This window comes from Eupeodes corollae, chromosome 1 (assembly GCF_945859685.1).
Source record: "Eupeodes corollae chromosome 1, idEupCoro1.1, whole genome shotgun sequence".
Lineage (NCBI taxonomy): Eukaryota > Metazoa > Arthropoda > Insecta > Diptera > Syrphidae > Eupeodes > Eupeodes corollae.
This window is the reverse complement of record NC_079147.1, coordinates 209,961,752-209,984,837: the sequence shown is the minus strand read 5'-3', so window position 1 is coordinate 209,984,837 and position 23,086 is coordinate 209,961,752. Positions and strand designations below refer to the sequence as shown.

Below are 23,086 nucleotides of genomic sequence, written 5' to 3'. Positions count from 1 at the left end.
ATAACGGCATATTAGAACCTGTCCCCAAACGAGGACAGCGGGCGTAAATGGGTTAAGGTCAAAGCGTTCATTCAAGTTCTAAAGGGTGGTTCAATTTTAAGGGCCGATGTTGAAAGTGAACCACACCTAAAAGTCCAGTTTTTTTCTGCATTTCATTTCACATTTCTCAATTTCAGAGTAATTCAATTTGAACCATGAAAAGATACAAATTTGAGCAACGCGTTAAAGTTGTTCAGGCTTATCATGAAAATGGCGTTTCAATCAAAAGGCATATCGTGTACTTTGTGAATTGTCAATCCATGTAACCGTCCAATAGTGCGTGCTTTCGAAAAAAAAGTGGACTAATTTGAGCAAACCGGGTCTGTAAAAACGCTAACGCATGCTCGTACAGCCCGTACTGCAGAAAATATTGCTGCTATTCGCGCAATAGTGTGGTTGAAGAGCCATTTCAATTCGTCGTCGTCCTTCCTAATCATTGCACTTCTCAAACAATTCGTTGATGAACATTATCATAAAGGCTTGTATTTACACGCTGAAAAGGTGCAATTGACTCAAGAAGCCTCTCGACCATTTGAAGCTTCGTCAATGGTCAAAACGGCGGCTAGAAATGGCAACTGTGGATGATCAATTTTCGAAGCAAATCATCTTTAGTGATGAGGCACATTTTCATCTCAGCAAATTCGTCAATAAGCAGAATTGTCGCATTTTGTGAATGTCGAAAAATCAATGCACCCACAAAAAATGGAGGCCGGTCAAGCAGTTAGGTAGGTAGGTAGAAATGGCGATCTGAAGGCCTGAGATCCAATTAACGCTGTAGTGCGCTGTTTTGATACCAAAAACTCGTTTGACCTTTGATTGAAAGGGATAGATTGATAGAGAAGCTTCATAGCGATTATGTTAAAGCCATTTTGTTGCATTGAGAAAAAAGATTAGGTCTCTAATCTTTGTCTCAGATAGTTCAAGTTCTTGAAAGAATGCTTTTTAAAGTATTTAATTCTAGTGTTTGCCAAAGCAGGACATTTGCAGAGGAAATGGATTATGGTGTTGTAAAAGATACCCAACTTCTCTGCATGAACTCCTATAGGCCAATGTCCGGTACAAACCGCAACAATCCTGGCTATGTCTTGCCTTGGCCTGCATAGAAGATCATTTGTACGAGTTTTGTTACAGGTGGGACATATCTTCCTAGATATAATGCAGTTGGGTAAATTGCTCCACCTTCGGTTTGATTTTACCCTTCATAGCACCAAGAGGAATGTTAACCATTTCCGCAAGTGAGCTATAAAGGGCCGATCCTTGCCTGGCTAGCTCGTTAGCCCGTTCATTTCCCACGATACCACTATGGCCCGGAACCCAGAGTAGGGTGACACTGAGGTTAATATTCAGGCTCGCAAGGTCATCGCGATATTGATGGACCTATTTAGATGAGGATATGGCCGAGTTAATGGCTTTGACAGCTGCCTGACTGTTTGTAAAGATAGGCGCATTTCGGTTTGGTTTAAGTATCTTACATGCCTCCCTTATTGCCAGCAGTTTAGCCCGAAAAACGCTAGAAAAGACAGGAAGCCTTAAGGATTTGGCTACATTTAGGGACTCAGAAAAGATCCCAGAACCAACTCCGCTGGTTGTGTCGAAACCTATCGACACGATGCCATCCTCCCAATCTTCTCTCTATGGGAAAAATAACCTTAAAACCCTTATTAAGGCTCAAAGTAGGAGTGCTGTAGTCAGTGTCTACCGAGATAATATCTGAGGGAATCAATTTCGTTGTGTTGCTGTGACCATAAAGTTTTGACAACCAGCTGTTTGATTCCTTCAGCCTTATAGCGCTGCAGGAAGCTATGTATTTAATAAAAAGGTTGATTGGTTTAAAAGAAGATTTAAAATAACGTTTAAGGCGTCCGTTGGACAAGTACGCATGGCCCCTGTGGTGCCCACGCAAGCTGTTCTCTGAACCTTCTTTAGCTTATTAATATTATAGGCTTTGCTAAGAGCAGGCCACCACACAATCGAACCATATGTTTAGATTGGGCGTACTACGGCTGTGTACGTCCATAAAATCATCTTCGACTGAAGTCCCCACTTTTTGCCGAAAGTTTTGCTGCAGTATAACTCCCAAATATTTTGCACTGGAAGACAATGATAGAATTTGACCGTTGAGTCGAGGTAGCGTGAAGGGCGGTACTTTAGTTTTGGTGGTAAAGAACAACAGTTCAGTTTTGCTTTGGTTAGCTCCTAGTCCACAACTCGTGGCCCAGTTGCTAACTTTCTTCAAAGCTGACTCCGTGATTTCACAGAGGTGTACTTTCCTGACACCAATAGCACCAAATCATCCGCATAGGCTACCGCCTTCAATCCACATCTCTCTAATTTAACGAGAATTGTATCCATGACCAGAAGCCATAAAAGAGGCGAAAGGACAGCACCCTGCGGTGTTCCCCTACTCACGTGTTTTGTTGCGATTGTATTGCCTAGAGTGGCTCGAATCTTCCTACCACTGAGCATGGAAATAATCCATTCTCGAATTAAGTCTTCTACACCGAACTTAACGAGCGATTCTTCTATGGATTCTGTAAGGACGTTGTTAAAAGCACCTTCTATGTCTAGGAAGGTGGCAAGAGTAAATTCTTTATAATGGATTGTTTGTTGTACAGTACGCACTACTTCATGGACGGCAGTCTCCGTAGATTTGCCCTTAAGATAAGCCTGCTGAGAGCTTTCGAGAGGTCGTCCAACTAGGATTTCTCTAATATGGTAATCAAGAATGGTCAGGCAGTTACTTTAAATGGTTTTTTCACTACAGTGAGATGATACCGAAATTTAATTTATTTTGTATTTAAAGTATTTCGTGGGCTTGTCCATTTTTATGTAGAATTACATAAAACCAGATCTGAATTTAACATAACCTTTTCAATATATTAACACAAATTTTCATGTATCAAAGAAAATCAATCAAATAGTCAACTAAAATCATGAAATTTGTTTAAGACTCACAATGTATTTCGTCATATTATAATTTTTGAAATAACTTTATTCAAGGTGATATGGCGTAATAAAATGTATTTTATTGTTCATTTACCTGTTCGAAATATTTCTAAGTAATTACACATTTCTGACTCAACTCAACAGAAGTGTCCAAACTTTTTCACATAAACTATACTTAAACGAAAACATAATAAAAACGTAGTTTAACAATCAATAATAAATTGATTAGACCCCATAATTTATGGAAATACAAAAGCCAAACACCCCAAATAATAAAAATTGATACAAAAAGCGTTTCTTAGTTAAAAATCTTATTCAATCTCATTACACGCCTCGACTACGACGTCGACAAAGTTATTGCGAAGTACATAATAATTATGTAGGCCTTAAGGTTCCTGGGTATATCTGGTTTTTTGTTTGAAGTGTAGTTTTGTAAAATGTTTTTTTTGTTAGTTAGTCCAAGTTACCTTCTTCTTACCTTACCTGTATACCCAAGCCCGTCCCGGTAGCTAGCGTTTGTTTGAGTCAAACCTTCCAAAGTGCTGCGTATATAATTGGTTTACAATACCTGCTAGTCTTTGCATAACAAGTAGTCAAGTACCTTGCCCCCATATGTGATTATTTAGCTGTTCCAAATTGTTTTGTTTTCTTAATATGTATTTTTTTTCTATACTTCTATATAAAATATACAATATATATGTACATATACGTAGGTTCAGCTTCTCACCTAGTAGCTTACTTATAAGAGAAATGTTTTAGGGCAGAAGGCCAACTGAACTGGCACAGCCCTTAAAAATAAACTTGAAAAGCAAAACAAAAAACAATATCAACATCAACAAAACAAAATCATCAAAGGTTAACCATAAATATTTGGTTTGGACCAAAATCCGATTTGATTACGTGTGAGATTGAAATTTATTATTTTTTATCTAATACAATTCGATGATGTTGTGACGAATCGAATACCTTCATTCGTTAGCTAGGTATTTAAAATACGACGCAAAATATTGCAATCGATAGATCCACAATCTCTATTAAACCAACAGTTTTCAGTGAGAGTTCAACGTTTTGAATGTAATGAATCAAAGGTGAAAAGTTTGTCCGTTTTGAAATTTAAAGTTTAACCGCACATAATAAGACGTTGACTGTGTTGACTGAGACGACTGACATTGTTTTCGTCACGTACGCCAGAAAAGGCAATCACCACACGGGGCCGTAGTTTTGGGGAATGTTTTTCGAGATGATATAAGTTTATTTTTGTTTTGTCTTAGTTTTAAAAGTGAAGGTCTTTCAAAATCTTTTTGATTTACCTCATGGTTATTCGGATGTTAAAATATTAACAGGTAAACAAAACTGTCAAAGTGAAAAGTGACAGCTAAGCCATTATTCTTATAATGACAGCAAGCATATCACATATTTTCTTCTCCGGTTTACACACAAGATGGTTGCCTTTAGAATGCCGTCATCTTTGGTTACTTATTGTGTTAATATACAACAAAATACACTGCCATTTTGACAATTCTAATTCAAATGTCACTTTCCACAAAGTGTTTGTTTTGAAAAGGAAAGTTGATCTGTTATGAATGTCAAAAATTTCCTTGAACAAATATTAATAAATTGCATTACTGCACAGACTACTTTTCACTGTTCAAAATACTTCCCAATATTGTATACCCCTCAAAATGCGGCCCTGAATTCGAATAGGCACCCGCTTCAACTCAAATAACCTTAATGAGCATCTAGTATCATATTGTTGAAATGTGTATTAGAATAGAAGAAATGTGCGTTTTGGAAATTTTCCATTCAGATTGTTTCTATTTTTTTTTTTGGTTTCTTAAGATGTAAAAAAATGTAAAAGTTGTAATCCAAAAATAAAACATTTTTCGTTCAATGTGCATTTCTGTGTTTATATTTAATTAAATTTAGTTGTGTTAACAGAGGTATAGCAGAGGTATAAGATTCGTTATTATTATTAAGGTCAGGGCCACTGTGGATGACGTACATTGATTTATAAGTAATTTTGTTTGCTATTGTTGTATTTGCTTTCCTCAAATTAATACTCAAACAGTTGGTGTTAAATTTTAATTACGATAAGCGATTTAGTTTATTATTATTTCATTTATCCAGAAAGCGTGTGATAAATTTTTTTTAATAAAAAAACAGATATTATAAAAAAAATTATTAAACATTTTTTGATTAGAGTTGGTGATAGGTTTACTCGAATAATTCTGTTTCGAGGTTATTCCGAAGACTTTCATGGTTTTCCATTAAAATCAGGTCGATTTTAAAGCTGAATGTGACATACATATGATAAGGTCTTATCATTATTTGAGAGTCCTATGAATGACATTTTGTGTAAAATATAACATTTCTTAAATGGCCGCATTCAGAAGTCCAGTTTTCGACCCCTGACTTAATAAAGCCGCACAGAAAGAGCCTAAAGGAGTTAAATCACACAATCTTGGTGACCAATTCACGTATCGCCTCGGTGCGAAATAAGGCATTCTATGAAACCGCTAGCGCAGAATATCGATTGATAGATAGATAGATAAAAGATTTTATTAATAATTCATTGTTTACAAAATCAGTACAAAATTTTTCACAAAATCTTAATAGTGTAATGTTAATATTACAGTATTATTGACATAACTTTTATTGTTGTCTGTCAGGTTGGCTAAATATATACTAATATAAATCTTATTATAAAATTATTGAAATAATAACTACAACGTTATTCTCTACATTTCGTATTCCTATTAATCATTACTTATTTATTAACAAAATTCATTTAATAATAACTCTCTATACTTTAAACAATAATTTAAAAAACTGAAGAGAGATTGAAAGTATTTGCCGTTTAAAATTTCATAGAGGTCTTCTGAAGAAAGTACATTTTTACCGAAACATATAAGTCTAGAGTTCTTGAAAACTGGGCATCTGCCAATAAAATGGTACGTGTTTTCCACTTCATCTTGATTGCAAATTGTGCAAATACCGACTGTATTTTTTTTAAAGCTTTGGCGTTAATATTGAGGAGCCCAACCCTAGCTTTGAGAACGAGGCTAACCAAATGGGAAGAATTTTCGTCGGAAAAATATGGTAGTATTCGAGTTGAGGGTAAAGATCATGGAATTGTGAATTTCTGGCACTACTAATGTTTTCCGAGATTTCGAAATTTATCAAGCTTTCAATAATATTTTCGTGCAGATCGATCAAGGAAGATGGAGAAGTAAAACAGTTAGTATCTATATCTAAACCTAGGTTATTGCATATATCTCTCCATTCGCGGCCCCAATAAATGTTTACAGCGATTGCCTCCTCCGCAAGGATACGTGTTAATCTGGATCTAGGCAGTTTAAGAGTTTTTCTTATGTAATTAAAATGGAGTCGTAGAGTTTGAACATAAAGAGAGTGAAGGCCAGTTTCTAAATGTAACATATAGTTGGGGGTGTTACTGGGGAGGTACAGCATTTTTTTTTATGAAAAACCGAAATAGTTTTTTAACCTGCTCAAATCGCTTGTAGCCCCAAACCTGAGTGCCATAAAACATAATTGATTTAGCTGCAGTGTTAAAAATCTTAAGTTTTTTAGAAATTACTATTTCAGAGTTTTTAATATAATTTGACCACTTTGCATTTATAGCATTTTTTGAAATAACCAGCCTAGAGTCGAGATGTTTATTAAAAGACAAATTATAGTTAAGAATAACACCCAGGTATTTATAATGGTTTACTATTTCAATGGAGTTCTCTCCATAATTCCATTTAAGATTCTTAGAAATTCTTGCACCATCACGGAAAACAACTATCTTTGACTTGTTTAAGTTTATTTTTAGGCCTCAAAGGGAGCAATACTTGAAAAGATGATCAATCATAAGTTGCAAATCAGCAGGGCAGTTAGAGAGCAAGACGAGATCATCTGCATAAAGTAAAATCTTAATCACCATATTCGCCACAAACACCCCACCGGGTAAGTCTTCATGAAGGTCATTCAGATAAAGAGCAAATAGAAGTGGGCTTAACAAACACCCTTGCTTTACGCCTTGGCTAACCAAGAAGTACTCCGACAACGATGTTTGATCCCACACCCGACATGTTGTGTTCTCATAAAGCTGTTGAAGGATTCTGATGACCTTTGAGGATAATCCGAAACAAGAAAGTTTATAAAATAATGAATTTCGTGGAATTAAATCAAAAGCGCAGGAAAAGTCCACAAAGAAAGCGAAAGTGTTTTTCTTTTTCTTGCGGTTAAGTTGTATAATACTTGTGAGGTTGAAAATATTGTCGGTCGTTGAGTACCCTTTACGGAAACCTGCCTGGAACTCACTGAGGATACTATTACAGTCAATCCAGCTATTAATCCTATTAAGGATAATACCAGTGAAAATTTTATATAATGAATCAAGTAGCGAAAGACCTCGATAGTTCTCAACACAATTTGGATCCCCTTTTTTGTAAAGTGGAATAATAATTGATTTACGAAAAGAAGAAGGAATGCATTCGGTGAGATAAATTTGATTGAATAGACACAGAACTTCTTTTAAAAAACAAATTGGAGCATTTTTGTAAAATTCATAGCTCACTCTATCCTCACCCGGCGCTTTTTTATTCTTTGCTCTTTGTATTACATGCAAAAGCTCCCACATATCAAAAGGAGAGTCAAGAAAGTTATCTATTTTTTCTGGCATAGCCCTAGAGAAATGAAGGTCATTTACAGATTTTGAAAAAAGTGACCTAAAATATATCATAAAGTCTTGACTTTTAAGATTACCATTTTGTTTTGGTTTACATTTCTTCATCGAGTTAGCTAACTTCCACCAATCACTAGCATTCCTAACTGTGTTAAGCTTTTCAATGCTTTTGTATGCAAAATTGATTTTTTTATTTTTGCAGATACCTAAGTACTTAGACCGCCTCTCTATGTAAAGTCTTTTATATAATCCGATATTATATTTTCGGTAAAGATTGAGCTGTTTTAACATCCTATTTCGAGCGCGAAAACATTCAAAGTCAAACCATTTATTTTTTGGAATAAAACGTTTACAAGCCTTACCCTTACCGGCAGCATTGTTAATTTTGTACAGGAGAGAGCTCACTTTTTCTTCTATTGTCATATTTGAAAAAATATAACGGCAGTTAGATAACCGACTGAGCGTAACTATATATTTTACACGATTATTTTCGGACCAGTAGAGTTTTTGAGGGAGCACCAATTGCCTAACATTCTGATTGTGGGTTGAAGGGAAAGAGAGGCGCAGGCTGAGGGGCATGTGATCAGAAAAAGGTTTGCTTACTACAGAAAAATGTTCTATCAAAGGTAAAAAATCAAACGAACATGCGCAATAGTCTATGACTGAACTACCTGAGGCGCCACAGAAGGTAAACTCACCATTCATATCGCCAAACGTTCTGCCATTGATGATCACCGCACTTACGTTTTCAAAAAGATCTAGTAATTTCTTTCCTTTTGTGTCTATGGTTTTATCTTTAGATACTCGTATCTCAGAGGCAATGGAAGTACTACTCAATAAACACTTGTCAACAAATTGGGCCTCAGCCGTCCGAGCATTTAAATCGCCAAGTATAGAAAAAGACTCAAAATTCATATTTTTTAAAAAGCTTTCAAATTTATCAAAATCGGCCGCCCAATTTGTTTTATTTGAACCATTTAAATATCGAGGTATGAAATGGAAATTCGCGTCACCAAACTTAGCAGTCAGAACAACGTTACCAGAAATTTCAAGAAATCTAAACGAAAATTTATCTTTTAAGTTTTTTTTTGAAACCGAACAAACAACCACCAATAGCGTGGCCAGCACTATGAAACTTTATAGCATCATTCCAATACAAGTAAAAATCACTAAAATAAATTGAAAAATTACTTCTTTTATCATTCAAAATATTGGTTTCGTATAAGAAAAAAACATCAAATTTATTTATGTAAGATAAAAAATTACTAAAAATAAGTTTACTCTTTAAGTTCGCTACATTATACGACAATACCTGACAGACATTTTTTGGTTGCTAATTTTTAGACTGATCACTAGATGAGGCTAGCAGCACAATATTTAGAATATCGATTGTATTTTGAGTTGTGTGGCACTCCCTTCTTGAGGGGTCCATACCGACACCAAAACGGCCTCGTGTGCACAACACCAGCACTTCCCTTATCACATCAGAAAACAAGTCAGTTTCAGTGACGTCACGAAATCGTGGTTCCGGTCATTGATATGAGCGATGATGATGGCACAATATCGGCTGATCGTTGGCAGCTGTTCAAGATTAAGCTCTCGGGTGGCTTTTTAAGCATTTTGAGAGAGTTTCCAGGACCACTTCCTTCCATAAGCGATGGGGGTTGGCATAATAGTCATGTCAAACTGATGGTTTGTGGCGACCATAGGTCCTGTGACTTATACAAGCTTGCTGTCAACCGGTTAGGTGTAGTTAGGCCAGATGCGAAGCTCGAAGTCATCCTTAATGGAGACTGAGGACGACCTAAACAAGATTCTTCTGAGCGAGGACGAACTCTTGGGTTCATCCTCAGACTCAGGATTCAAAAAAGAACCGTGGTGAAGGTTGATCTGCCTAATTATAGCCAAAATGCTGCAGTTAGTACAGATTAATCCCCACTACTCCATAAAGGCCTCGGCCCCACTTCTTCTCCGTCTGGCAAGAAACGGGGAAGACATTGTCCTGATCCAAGATCCAATCATTGTAGCGTGTTTAAGGCGGAACTTTTGGCGATAAAAGAAGTCTTGTCCTGGCTTAAAGAAAACGTGATTTAAACATCTGATATCTGTATTTTCTCAGATAGTCAGGCCGCTATAAAACCCCTGGACTCTGTCTCTACAAACTCTATAACAGTCCATTATTGTCGATCATCTCTAATGGAGATCCCACAACTTTGCTTGTTGCCGGGCCATAGATACATTCCAGTTAACTGTAAGGCAGAAGAACTCGCCAGAAACGGAACAGTGCAGCCCACTTGTAAACTGTTGCTAATGCAAGAAGCTATGAAGAAGGCAAACACCAGGTGGAACACCATCACCCCGTGTCAGGTAAAAACACATCTGGCCTTCATTAGATTTAAAGCTACCAAGGTGCTTACTACATGTAAGCAAATCGCATATAAGCTCGATAATAGGTGCCATAACCGGACACTGTCTAATATTAATGCACGCCACGCTGCTAGGCATATTCTCAAATGACTTATGCTCTATGGACGAGGAAGAGGGGGAAACAGTTCCTTACCTTATTTGTACATGCCCTGCTCTGGCTCAAAAGCTCAAAAAATTACCTAGGAGAATTCTTCTTTAACGATCTAAACGATCTAAATCATATCACCATAATCAGCCTCTCACGTTTCGTAAGGAACTCAAATTGGTCCGATTGAGCTTATTATTGTGAAATCATAATGGGCCATTGAACAGGCCTAAGTGTTTCCGTTTCCATCATGGACAGCCACTTTAACCTAACCTAACCCCGCTGAAATCAGATACAAGAAGTTGGTACCAATCTCGCGTCGATTTTGTATGGGTGCAAGCCCAAATCACGACGCAAAATAGATCGTGAGTTTCATTGAAGACAGGTGTTGGCCGATTGTTCAATAAGCCGATAGAATCGAATTTGGGCACCAAACAACCATGCAAAGTGCGTACCGTACGTTACAACTATTTAATTGCTTTGAACGCTGTAACTTGCCATTTTAACTACTCTTAACTGAATAATTTAAAGAATTGACAGAAAGTAAAATAAACCAAGTCATTATCAACCTGTCCCTATTTGAAAAACCTTTATACCCTACCCATGGAAAAAACGAGACAAGTATATGAGTGGTAGCAAAAACCCTTGATATAATACAAAAAAGTAAATACCTTTGTTAAAATCAATGCAAAGCCAAAAATCCCCATCTTCTGTCGTTATATTTTTACAGCTTGGTGATAATAAGTTATCAAAGCTATTGAGAAAAAAAAAAAAAAAAAAACCAACCTATGTACGTCATCGAAGACGATCCTCCAATGACACTCGACAACGACAACACCACAGACCACTACATCTAAGTCTAAGTGCTTTAGACAGTTTTCTATCAATTTCTGTTGATTCAGCAACTTAGATTGTTAAGCTTTAGCAAATGATGTCATCATCTTCAAAGATACTTGAATTCCCAAAACAAGAAACCAAAATAATTTCATACACGTTGTATTTTTACTAAATTTGCTATTTAAAATTTTCAAAAAATCCCAACGTATAGATGGATATATTGTGAGGCTTTATGGTAAGTAAATTCTTCTTCCATAATTTAAATTCGATTGACCTCAAGAGCTTAGAGCCGAGCTGTATGTATATAATGTGTAGACTTGTAGAGACGATCGCGTTCCGTGGCCGCCGCATAGCAACAACAAACAAAAAAACTAACTTACTTCAAGCCTTTCGAGTGATTTTGAAATTTTAAACAAAGGCAAAATAACGAGAAAAACAAAATCGAAAAACGTGCTTCGAAATGAGCAATATTCCCACGTGGTTTTTACGCTATTGATCGTTTGTAATTGCCCCTTTTTAGCAAACACACTAATTCTTTTGTTTCGTAGGAAGAAGAAACATGTTTTTATTTTTTAAATTATTTTGTATCTAATTTTGTTTTCTTTTCTGATAAAATTCAAATGTTTTTATATCAATTGCGTAAAGATACAATATCTTTTATTTAGCTAGAAGTGTTGACAAATAGTGCGTAGGATGGAATAGCTTGGTTTTTAGCCACGTATGAGAGTTTTAGAATCTATTTTTCTGACGATTCTCTGTCCGTTGGTTGCCTACGTAAGCATAGCATACCCCAGTTTTATAAGTTGTTTATTATTTTAATTATTTTGAATCGATTTTTTTTTCTTGGCTTGTTTTATTTTTCTTATCTGACCTCGCCTCGTGTCAAGTTTACTAAAATCAAGTAACACAGATACACAGATAGGTATAGAAAGAGATTAATTTAATATTTTTTTTTTATTAATTGATGTTGAGTAGGCATACGGGAATTGATATAAGTTGTACATTAGGGGATTGATGGACAAGATTATTATTAATTAAATTTTTAATTTTTTGATATTTTAAAGTTTTGTAATTGAATTGAGTTTTTTTCGACTTTTTTCTCAAGAATTGTTTTATTATTTCTGTATATCAACTTTCATATACAGATGATGATGTTATTTGTGTAAAAATATTTTGTTATAAAATTTTAATGCATTTATAATTTGAATTCTTTTTCTAAAGCTTAATTTTATCATCCATAGAAGATGGCATACAAATTAATTTTATTTATTTCCATTTTTTTTTGTTTTTCAATTCTTTTAGAATCCCGTAAAATGTTGTTGTTTCCTGCAAAAAAACATACTTCCAATTAAAAATTGGATTATTATCTAATATCCAATTAGAGAAAATTTGAAAGTACAACACATTGCTAGAACTCGGCCAAACGATTGTCTGCCAAATTTGTAATTGTTACATATAGGTCCCTTATGGCAAGTATTGTAACTCGAGATTTAAAACATGACATTACGATGGTAGAGAAGTATAAAAAGAGTCTGGGATGCGACCCACACTGATAACTTCCCATTCCGTCTGTTGATTTGTCTTGCTTAAAAGTTTGTAGGTTTTCGTGTTGGGTTAAACAAGTTGTGAGCTGAATTATTCCTAAAAATTTTAAAATTACCAAACCAAGTGATTATTTTCGCTGGCTGTGATTATTAATGTTGTTGTTGTGGGTCAGTCGTACTGATTCCACCGAGTTCTCGCCACCTTCAGATAGATTCTAGCAGACCTCCTTCGCCTGATTTAATGGATTGACATTAACCTTACGAGGCAGGTGCAGAATGATGTTTTTTTCAGTGAATTTCTGTATGAGGTGTTTAATTTGCGACTCAAGCTTTTACCAACTCTCTTCGGCAAAAGCAACTTTCTTTTCAAGTGCCACTTATTAGATTAGATACCTCCATTTTGCGAGAAAGTTCGTCCAAGTCTGTCTTTGTAGCCAAATGCTGCAGGTGTTCTCCTAGCTTTTCATCAAGAAGTCGACCAAGATCGATAATGGACATATTGGTTACGGACATTTCAGTGCTTTGAAGTCACTTTGATCATGGAGATGCTTCTGGAGATATTTTACCAATAGAGCGTTTGTACATGAAGCTAACTACTGCTGATTGAAATGTCTTTTGCAGTAGTGCCAGTAGTGTTTCGAAGGAGTTAATAATAACTTAAAATCTAAGGACTTACTTCAAAGATAGTGTCTTAAGAGAGGAATACTACTTGTTTTTTGCCAAAATTTAGAGAATTGGTACACTGCTTTTATTAAACCGACTTGTTTAACTGCCTTTTTTTAAAAGATAAAAGTAGTTTAAAGCCAATATCTTAAAGTTTCGAAAAGATAGTGAATTTGTTAAATTTTCTCTTAAGTTTTTATTTTTTCTAAGAAAACTGTCAATTAGGTTTTTCTCAAAATTTTACTAAATGTTGATAACAATATTCTTATAAAGATAAAAGTATTTAAAAGCCATAATCTCAAATTTTTGAAACGATATTTTAGTCGAAATTAAATGTTTATCAATTTGAGTAATTTGTTTAAGGTTTTTATTTTTTATATAAAAAAAATTTATTCGATTTTCCCAAAATTTTACCAGATGTTAAAAACGTTATTTTTCGTTGCCCAAAATTGTTTTAGAGATAAAATCATTTTGTATTCGTAAAATTTTTGATGTGACAACTTTTTTTTTAGTATTTATGATTTATAAAAAAACACGTTAATTGGATTTTTTTTTTCAAAAAATATACTTGTTTGGTATCACGTTACAGTATATTACATACAATTTAATCTGAGTCTCTTGCGTTTTTGGTTCGTAAGATATTTAGGGTTAACCAAAATGTTCAATTTTTTTTAAACTGCTATGGTAAAACAACCACCCACGAAATTTTATTTGAAGTCGATATCACTTCTGGTTCTTGAGCTATGGACGACGAAAAAAACGTCGAGCACGTACGAACGTACGTACACAAGCACGCACAGACATCTTTCTAAAAAAATTTATTTCGACTCTAGGGAACTTGAAACGTCGAGAAATGTCGACGGGCTCGAGGGTTACTGATGGGCATTCCTAGAAGCTCAAGTATTACGGTTTCCACTAGCGGTGATACACATACCGAGAAGAACGAGATTTTCAGTTCCTCAATTCAAGTGCCATCCATGGGTAATGGCAAGGGGTATATATCTCACTTTAACGATATCAAGTTTTCTAAGCATTAAATTCTACTCGGTTTTTGATTTCTTATTGTACAATGTACAATACAATTCTGTTTAGGTCGGAATTTAAAGAGCTTGTCATATTTTTTCGTAGCAGCTGCACATCCGAAGAAGAGGGATGTAATTCTGAAAACGAATTTGAAAAGCTAAGAGTGCTATCGTCAGCGAAACAATGTATTGGATTAGAAGTTGCAGAAACAAAAGAAGGGGTTGGTGGAGGTGTGTACTCTGAACGACGGAAATTAAGTCTCTCATTCCGCCGAACTTTTAGCGATAAAAGAAGTCTACGTGATATCAACATCTAATATCCGTATTTTCTCTGACAGCCAGGCCGCTATCAAATCTCTGGACTCTGTCTCTACAAACTCTATAACAGTCCATAACTGTCGATCATCTCTAATGGAGATGGCGCAATAGTTTAATATTCACCTTTGCTGGGTGCCGGGCCATAGAGACATTCCAGGTAACTGTAAGGCAGATGAACTCGCCAGGAACGGTACAGTACAGCCCATCCTACCACGTTTGGCAAGTACTGGCATACCAATCGCTGCTTGTAAACTGCTGCTAATGCAAGACGCTGTGAGGAGGGAAGGCACCAGGTGGAACAACATCACCACGTGTCAAGTCACAAAAAACATCTGGCTAACACTGGATTTAAAACGTTCAAGGTGCTTGCTCTCTCTAAGCAGATCGCATATAAGCTCGATAATAGGTGTCATAACAGGACACTGTCCAATAGGAAAGCACGCCACGAGACTAGGCGTATTCTGAAATGACTTTTGCAGAAGCTGTATGGACGAGGAAGAGGAAGAAACGGTTCTTCATCTTCTGTGCACATGCCCTGCTCTAGCTCGAAAACGCAAGAATTACCTAGGAGAATTCTTCTTTAACGATCTAAACGATCTAAATCATATCGGATTAATCTGCCTCTCACGTCCGTTTCCATCTTGGACAGCCACTATAACCTAACCTAACCAGAAAGGAGATCATTAATAATAATGAGAAAGAGTATTGGAGAAACGATAGAACCCTGGGGCATACTGGTTTTTATAATAGTTTACATTGCTTAAAAATATAAATTATTACAAATTTGTCCCTCATATTTAACTTTGGTAAAGTTAACGAAAATATATTTTTATGACAACCAATACAATCGAAAAAGAAACAACCATCTTATGGGTTTATTACATATTTCAAAATGAAATTGAATGTTTCAAATGACCAGATTCTATTAATGAAGCCTTTGGTGTCCATTATTCCCCTACTATTTTCTAAAGTATTGTTTTTTTGTTTTGCTTAGTGAATTACAAACATTAATGCAAAATGATTCACAGCTTTTTATTTAGCTATTAAGATATCTCTTTCTACGAGTACTACGAGTACCTAATTAAAATTTGAATAATTTTATTCGTGCGTATTTATAAATTTAGAAAAACCGCCGATCAATTTTCCTTAAATAACTAAAGCCGTGAGAATTGAAAACCAAATATATTTTTATACTACAGTGGTGGTTAGTGATTATACGTAGGTACATATGTATGTGCATATATCACCCTTATTCACAAAAAATTAGGGATGGAACTTCGATGTACAATATTTCTGTATGTAGGTACAGTACTTGTATTGAAATAGGGTGAACACAAAATCAATAATAAATTGAATGCACGTTCTACATACCTAGCAACTTGAATATCTATCTGGTCTATATGGACATGTCTAGTAAGGTATTTACATAGTATTTCCTCACAAAAATGTATCTCTGTAGTTTAACAAAGGTATTCCATGTAATCGACTTTATATAGTTGCACGTATAGGAAAAAAAAAGTTATATTGAACCAGATAGGTAGATAGGTAGGTACGTGTTATCATTTGTATTTTTTTTTTATTATTGAACAAATATTGATTTCATTTTATATTGTTCGACATATTGAGTATAGTTTTTGTAGTGGTTTTGGGAGACTATTTAAAGTCAAAATATAGGTGGGAGTCTCAATAATTTAATTTCATGTGGGAAGTAATTTTTTAGGAAACTGTTAAGACTGTAATTAATAATTTATGAGTTTTTTACATTTCAGGTTGAGTATAAGCGCCGGTCGATAATTATTTTTACAATTTCTTTATTAAAAATTAAAAAAAGTCAAAGATGTAATCGGATTTGCTTCTTTTTGTCCATCGTCAATGATTGGACTTATATCTTGTATTATTAAATCAGCTAAAAAATGCCTTGTGTGCCTGTGCCATCTTAAAGTTTTTTTCTTCACGGGTACTGCCTCTTGCGAGAAATTGAAAAATCCTCCAATAGTAATTCTTATTACGAAAAGTGCTTTCTCAAATTGGCCGTTCGGATTCGGCTTCGAAATCGTAGGTCCGCTCAATTCCTGACATCAGAACTCGCACACAGGAATGGTTGTAAACTAAATATAGAGTGATTTTTCAAAAGCTACTTACTTACTTGACCTGGGCCTCAACCAACATTCATCTCCAGCCAGATAGTTTCCAGTTACACCAAGTTGGTTGTGGTCTTCACCCAACTGCGTGCGCCACCTAAGTCGTGGTCTTCCTCTACTGCGCCGTCCCTCGGAATTAGATTCGAAGACCTTCCGGGCTGGAGCGTTGATGTTCATTCGCTCTACATGACCTAGCCATCTAAGCCGTTGGACTTTAATCCTGCTTCCTAGGTCAGTGTCGCTGTACAGCCCGTACAATTCGTCGTTTTATCTTCTCCTCCATTCTCCATCTATGCGTACGGGACCAAAGATCATCTTTCTCATCTTTCTTTAACACGGTCCAGGCCTCAGCGCCACAAATGAGAACCGGGATGATGAGTGTCTTATAGCCAAAGAAGCAGCGATTTGCATGAGTTATTCTTCGTTTGATTTTAGCGCTGGTGTCATTGTCTGTGTTTATAGCGGTGCCTAGGTAGACAAAGTCCTGAACTACCTCGAAGTTATAGCTTCTCATGATGATGTTTTGTCCAAGACGTCGTTGTTCAATGTCCGGTTTTGATGACAGCATATTCTAGGTGTTGCCCTTATTGACCACTAACCCATCTTCTTCGCTTCCGTCGCAATGCTCGAAAACGCTCCACTGACATCACGCTTTGATCTTCCAATTATGTCAATATCATGTGCGAGTAATTGGATGGACCTTTGGAAGATAGTGCCTCTAGTGTTGTCGGTTGAGTCTTGCACAATTCTTTCCAGAACGATATTAAATAAGTCGCATAACAGTCCATCATCCTGTCTAAGACCTTTTTTAACATCAAATGCATCTTTGAGATCTTTTCCGACCTTGACAGAGCAGCGTGCATTCTCCATCGTCATTCTGCACAAACGGATAAGTTTGACAGGGATGCCAAAACTAGACATTGCTCTGTAGAGCTCTTCCCTATGGATGATGTCGTACGCGGCTTTAAAATCGATAAAGAGATGGTGGGTATGGATTTGAAGCTACTGGGGTTTTCCAAGATCTGCCGTAGTGTGAATATTTGGTTGATAGTGGACTTTCCTGGTCTAAAGCCACACTGGTAAGGACCTATCAGGTCGGTGACGAACGGCTTCAGACATTCACATAATACGGCAGAGAGGATCTTATATGCAATAATGTTAAGGAGACTGATGCCTTTGTAGTTGGCAAAATTTAGAGGGTCTCCTTTTTTAAGTATCGGACAAACTATGCTAAGATTCCACTCATCGGGCATGCTTTCTTCCGACCATATTTTGCAGATGAGTTGGTGCATGTTCCCTACCAAGTCATCGTCTGCTGCTTTGAATAGTTCGGCAGTGATACCGTCAGCTCCAGCAGCTTTGTTTGACTTAAGTTTAGATATAGCTATCTTCACTTCGTCGAGGTCGGTTAGGCGGAATTGTTTATATGCGTCGCCTAGGCTGAGTGATTATATCTCCCTTACAGCGAAATTCGGTTCATCATCGCCGTTATATAATTTGGAGAAGTGGTCTTTCCATATTCCCAACATAGACTGCGGTTTTACTACGATATTCTATCTCCCCGATCGCGCGCTTTTCATGCTTTCTTTTTTTCATCTAAGAAGCCGGTGTTCCTTTCTCCTCTTCTGCTCGTAGAGCTCTCGAGCAGCGCTGGTCCTTCTGTGCAGCTCCGTTTTGTCTGGTTGTTGTTTCGTTGCGTGCGCTTGCTGGCATTCGTAGTCAAACCAGGGGTTTCGCTGTTGTGTCTATGTGAAACCTAGCACTTCAGAAGCGGTATTTCTGATGGCTGCAAGGAAATGTTGCCACTGGTTTTCAATGCTTAATGCAGGCAGCAAAGGACTCCTTAAGAGATTACTAGAGACTCGATCGGAAAAGGACATGGGAGGCTACAACGAGGTAATGGTCAATGTTAGCTCCTCGGAAAGTTCGAACATCCTGTATACAGGAGAAGTGTCGTGCGTCAATCACAATGTGGTCAATTAAAAGCTATAGGAAAGTTAAAAAAAAAACAATGCATGAAATCTTTATTTGAATCAATAGAACGGTCCAAGAAAATTATTTCATGCAAATGTTGACCTTGACTGCGCCTCATATGGTCCAACCACTTAGTCCAATTTTGGCATACTCTTTGCAACATTTTTGGCCGGTATCTCACGAATAAATGCTTTAATGTTGTCTTCCAATGCGTCAATTAAAGCAGGCTTGTTTGTATAGACATGCGATTTAACATAGCCCCACAAAAAATAGTCTAAAGGCGTTAAATCGCACGATCTAGGCTGCCAATTGACTGGTCCCGAACGTGAAATAAACTGTTCACCGAACTCACCTCTCAATAAGTCCGTTGTTGCGAGTACTGTGTGGCATGTGGCACAGTCTTGTTGAAACCACATGTCATGTGGTCAAGCTTTTGCATTTTGGGTAAAAGAAAAGTTGGATATCATTTCACGGTAGCGCTCACCATTCACAGTTTCGTTACTATTCACATTATCTTTGAAGAAGTTGGGTCCAGCCCATAAACCGCACCTGTGACTTTTTCTGGATGCTTTGGCAGCTCTTGCAATGCTTTTGGCTGATATTCACTTCAAAATCGACAAATCTGCTTATTTCGCTTCGTCGCTAAACACAATTGTTCGGTAAACAAGTAAATCTTCGGCCAACTTTCCAAGAGCCCATTCACTAAAAATGTTACTTTGGAGTTAGTCGTTCGGCTTCAATTCTTGCACCAGCTGTATTTTAAAAGGCATCATATCTAAATTCTTCTGCAAAATGTTCCTCTTTGTTGAGTAATAGAGGCCCAATTGCTGAAAAATGGCGGCGATGAATCGATAATTGATGTTCATCACATTATTAACACTGGCCGATACAGCTGCGATATATTCTTCACTTCGGACTCTACGTAAGCGTGTTGGTAGTTTAATGTTTAACAATGTAAATTTGGTGAGAAATTTAGCCACAATAGACCGAATAGCCGCTTCAGTATTAAACTGACCCTAAAATTAACAGAGGACGCATTTTGATAATAAAATTCAATACGATTCATGGTTAAATTATAGACCAAACTGAAGATGTTTGACAGTGAAACAAAACACGAAACGTTCGTCAGCTGTTTAAACCAGAGTGTTGCCAAAAAGATAATAGCTAAGTATAATTATAAGTAATACCCTTAAAGAATTTATTTACAATTTATAAGCGTTAAGGTAGGTCAGTGAGGATAAGTTTATTTTGACAGGTCGTTGCGGCCATGTTGTTTATTTTACTTTCTGTCAAAATATAAATCAGTCACTAAAGACAAATCATCGTTTAAAGTTACAGCGTCCAGCATGATATAATTTTATTATCAAAATAACGAAAACTGGACCTTTCGAATGAGCGGTTGCAGTTTAAACGATTCTATATTTCACGTATAAAGTGAGAAAATGCCAATTACAAGCTGTCATTTAATACCTTCATTCACAAATTCATTACTTGTTTTCCAAACTTTTAAACGAAAATATTGCATGTATTAAATATCTTTTATTTTAATTAATTTACATACATATGTACATGTAAATATAAATAAGATTTAAAATCCAAATTTAGTTTCAAAAATATATCACTCCTCAAAATTAGTATAGTTGTGTGATTTCAAAACAAATTATTCCATCTGTTGTTAGTTTTGTTCATCTTTTGGAAGACTGCGCAATTCGGCTTGAAAAATAATTTGCGATACTTCTCCTTTGACTCGTATACGCTCGGCTGGCTTAAGTTTTTTAACAAATCGAGCCAAACTTAAAAAGTACATTTCGTCTTCATCATGTGACGACGACGAGGAACAATTATTAACTATGTTACTATTTCCACTACCATAACTTTTTCGCGATATATTGTGTGACATCATCATCCGATTTTGGTTCTTCATTGTTCTAACCAATTCATTCATTGTTGATATGAGTTTTGAATTTTGCAATTTGGATTCTCTCCGCGTTGTAGTTGGGGGTGTGGCGAATTCTTGAAAGCTCGAATTCTCAAAATGCCTTGCATTGATGTCGGATTGATCAGTTGAAAGGGCTTCATTGCCAATTTGAAATAGAGATGGTTTGATGTCTTGTTCTTGTTCGTCTACATGTTTTGGGGCATTGACTTCAATGTTATCATCGTTCGAATTATCATATTGTTGTTCCTGATCTTGAGTATCGTCTTCAGAGGCTTCAATTGAAAGTCTTTCAAATCTGTTGAAGGAAATAAGAGAAAAATTAAACCCCTTAAAAAACCTGATGACTTGTGGTAAATAGCGACGTGAGGCCTTTTCCAAAAGCTTAATAAGTATCTAAGACTACTAAATAGTTGTGATATATTAAATATTCGGTCATAGTAAGGTTCTTAAAACTTCTTAGCTTCCTATATTTTGTGTACAAAATTCTCAGAAGAACACTTGTGAACATATACTTACTGTCTTGGTCTTCCAACATTTGTATAGGGGAGAAATGCCATTTGATCTTCAAATGTCCATTTTGGCATTTTCCTAGACGATTCTTGTCTTAGTCGGGATTTCCTTCGATTCAAAGCATTGGTGTATGCATTTCGTAGTTTGTTCCATGTTTCCTTACTATATTCTCCTATGTAGATGTAAAATAAAATAAAACAATAAAGAGAATTAATAATTTCTTATAAACAAATTAATGGATCTAAAGTAAATATCCCTCATTAAAAATCACAAATCATTTAATATATGTACAACAGGCTGCAGAAGAAAGTACCCCAACTATTTAGAGTTCAAGAAAAACAGATACAAAATATCTTGTTGAAATAAAGAAGCTGATTTTAAAGAGATTTCCAGATGATAATAGAGTCTTGAGTCGTCTTAACAACGAACTAAAACAAAGAATCAGTGAGTTCAAAAATGATTCACTAAATAGATGTCTTAAAAGTCTGATGCCTCTACCGAATACTCTTTATGGAAAGCAGTTAAGCGTCACAAACACAAAAACCGCTGATCTCTTACAGATCTCTTAGTTTGTTAATAGAAACGACGAATGTGAATTTCATTTTTTACGCTCAAAGAAATAAGAAGTTATTTAACAACAAATCAGCAGGGTACAAAATTATTACTGCTCAGGTTTTGGAAGAAATGCCTTGCAATCGGCCTTCAAAAAACTCCAATTTACAAGAAACACATGCCTTAAACTAAGACATGTACCACACCATTGGAAAATTGAAGAAGTCATTTTTAAACTTAAAGAAGGTTAGCCAAAAACAGAAGTAATATCTTACAGACTAATATCGCTTATACCCATCATGGAAAAAGTTTTCAAAAAAAATTGCATTGAAAAGGCTCAGTAAAGTAATAGAAGAAAAAAGACTTATTCCGAATCATCAAATTGGAGTTAAAAATAAACTTTCTACTATAGACCAAGTCCATCGCATTACGAATGTGTTGGAAAAGCACTTAAAGAAAAACAAGTATGGTCGGATATTTTCTTGGCATTTGAGACTTGAGTACTTGGCATAGGAAGCTTGCTGCGAAGTACAGCAACATGCTAAACCATATCTTAAAAACAGACAATTTAGAGCACGGTAAAATTAAAATTACTTGAAACTAAAGAAAACAGAAGTCGGTGTACCACAAGTGGGTGGTCTAGGACCAGCCTTGTATTTCTTTTACACAAAAGATGTACCAGTGGATACCACACTATTATGACTACCTTTTTTGATGGTACTGCAATATTAGTGCAAGATAGATTTGCTCTAAAATCTATAAATGCACAACTAGTTAGCACAAACTTGCTCATGTATTCAAAGAGTCAGTTTGAAAATATTTCCTGTATTTAAAGATTTAAAAATGTACCTGCAAAACAAGTTTGTTTTCAAAACTTTAAATGTCATTTGATTTCTCAAAAAAAACTTAATTTTGTCAAAATTTGTATTTGAAAATCGTTAGAGATTTTTTTTAAATGAAATTTGTATAATTTTAATTTTTTTATTTTAGATTAAAAATATTTTTAGTATAAAGTTATTTAAAACATATTAACACACGCTTTAAAATTCAGTTTCGTAAAAAATAGTGGTTTTGGAGATATCGAGTTTCGGAAACAAATTTTTAATATTTTTTTCAAAATGATATCATTATTAAGACACTATAAGAGCTTGTGCAGAAAAAAAAAGATTGAAATCAGTTGATTAGTTCTTGAGAAAACTTAAAAACAAAATAACGGTTCTGTGGGGGAACCCTTCTAGATTATTTTTCTATTGAAATAAGCCGAAACAATGGCGCATACGCATTTTACAAGCAAATGTTCCAATTTCTATATACAGATGCTTCACGACTCACATGAGTGTGAAAAAGAAAGCAGATGTGAGAAAATGAGATGCAAAACAAATTTCCGGTTAGTCTAGGG

The 23,086-nt window shown here is 35.7% G+C and overlaps 1 protein-coding gene and 1 long non-coding RNA gene across 3 annotated transcripts in view; one reads left to right on the top strand and one right to left on the bottom strand.

Annotated features, from left to right (window-relative positions):
* LOC129939603 (uncharacterized) overlaps positions 1-23,086 on the top strand; it is a 111,994-nt gene that overhangs the window by 40,640 nt on the left and 48,268 nt on the right. The window lies entirely within an intron of this gene.
* LOC129939602 (uncharacterized) overlaps positions 20,206-23,086 on the bottom strand; it is a 30,468-nt gene continuing 27,587 nt past the window's right edge. For both annotated transcript variants that reach the window (XM_056047677.1, XM_056047675.1), the window contains 2 exons: positions 21,142-21,307; positions 20,206-20,920 (listed from right to left, as the gene is read on the bottom strand). In XM_056047677.1, the coding sequence (XP_055903652.1) occupies positions 20,362-20,920; positions 21,142-21,307 (725 nt within the window). In that variant the 3' untranslated portion in view covers positions 20,206-20,361. The remainder of the gene's footprint in view (positions 20,921-21,141; positions 21,308-23,086) is intronic.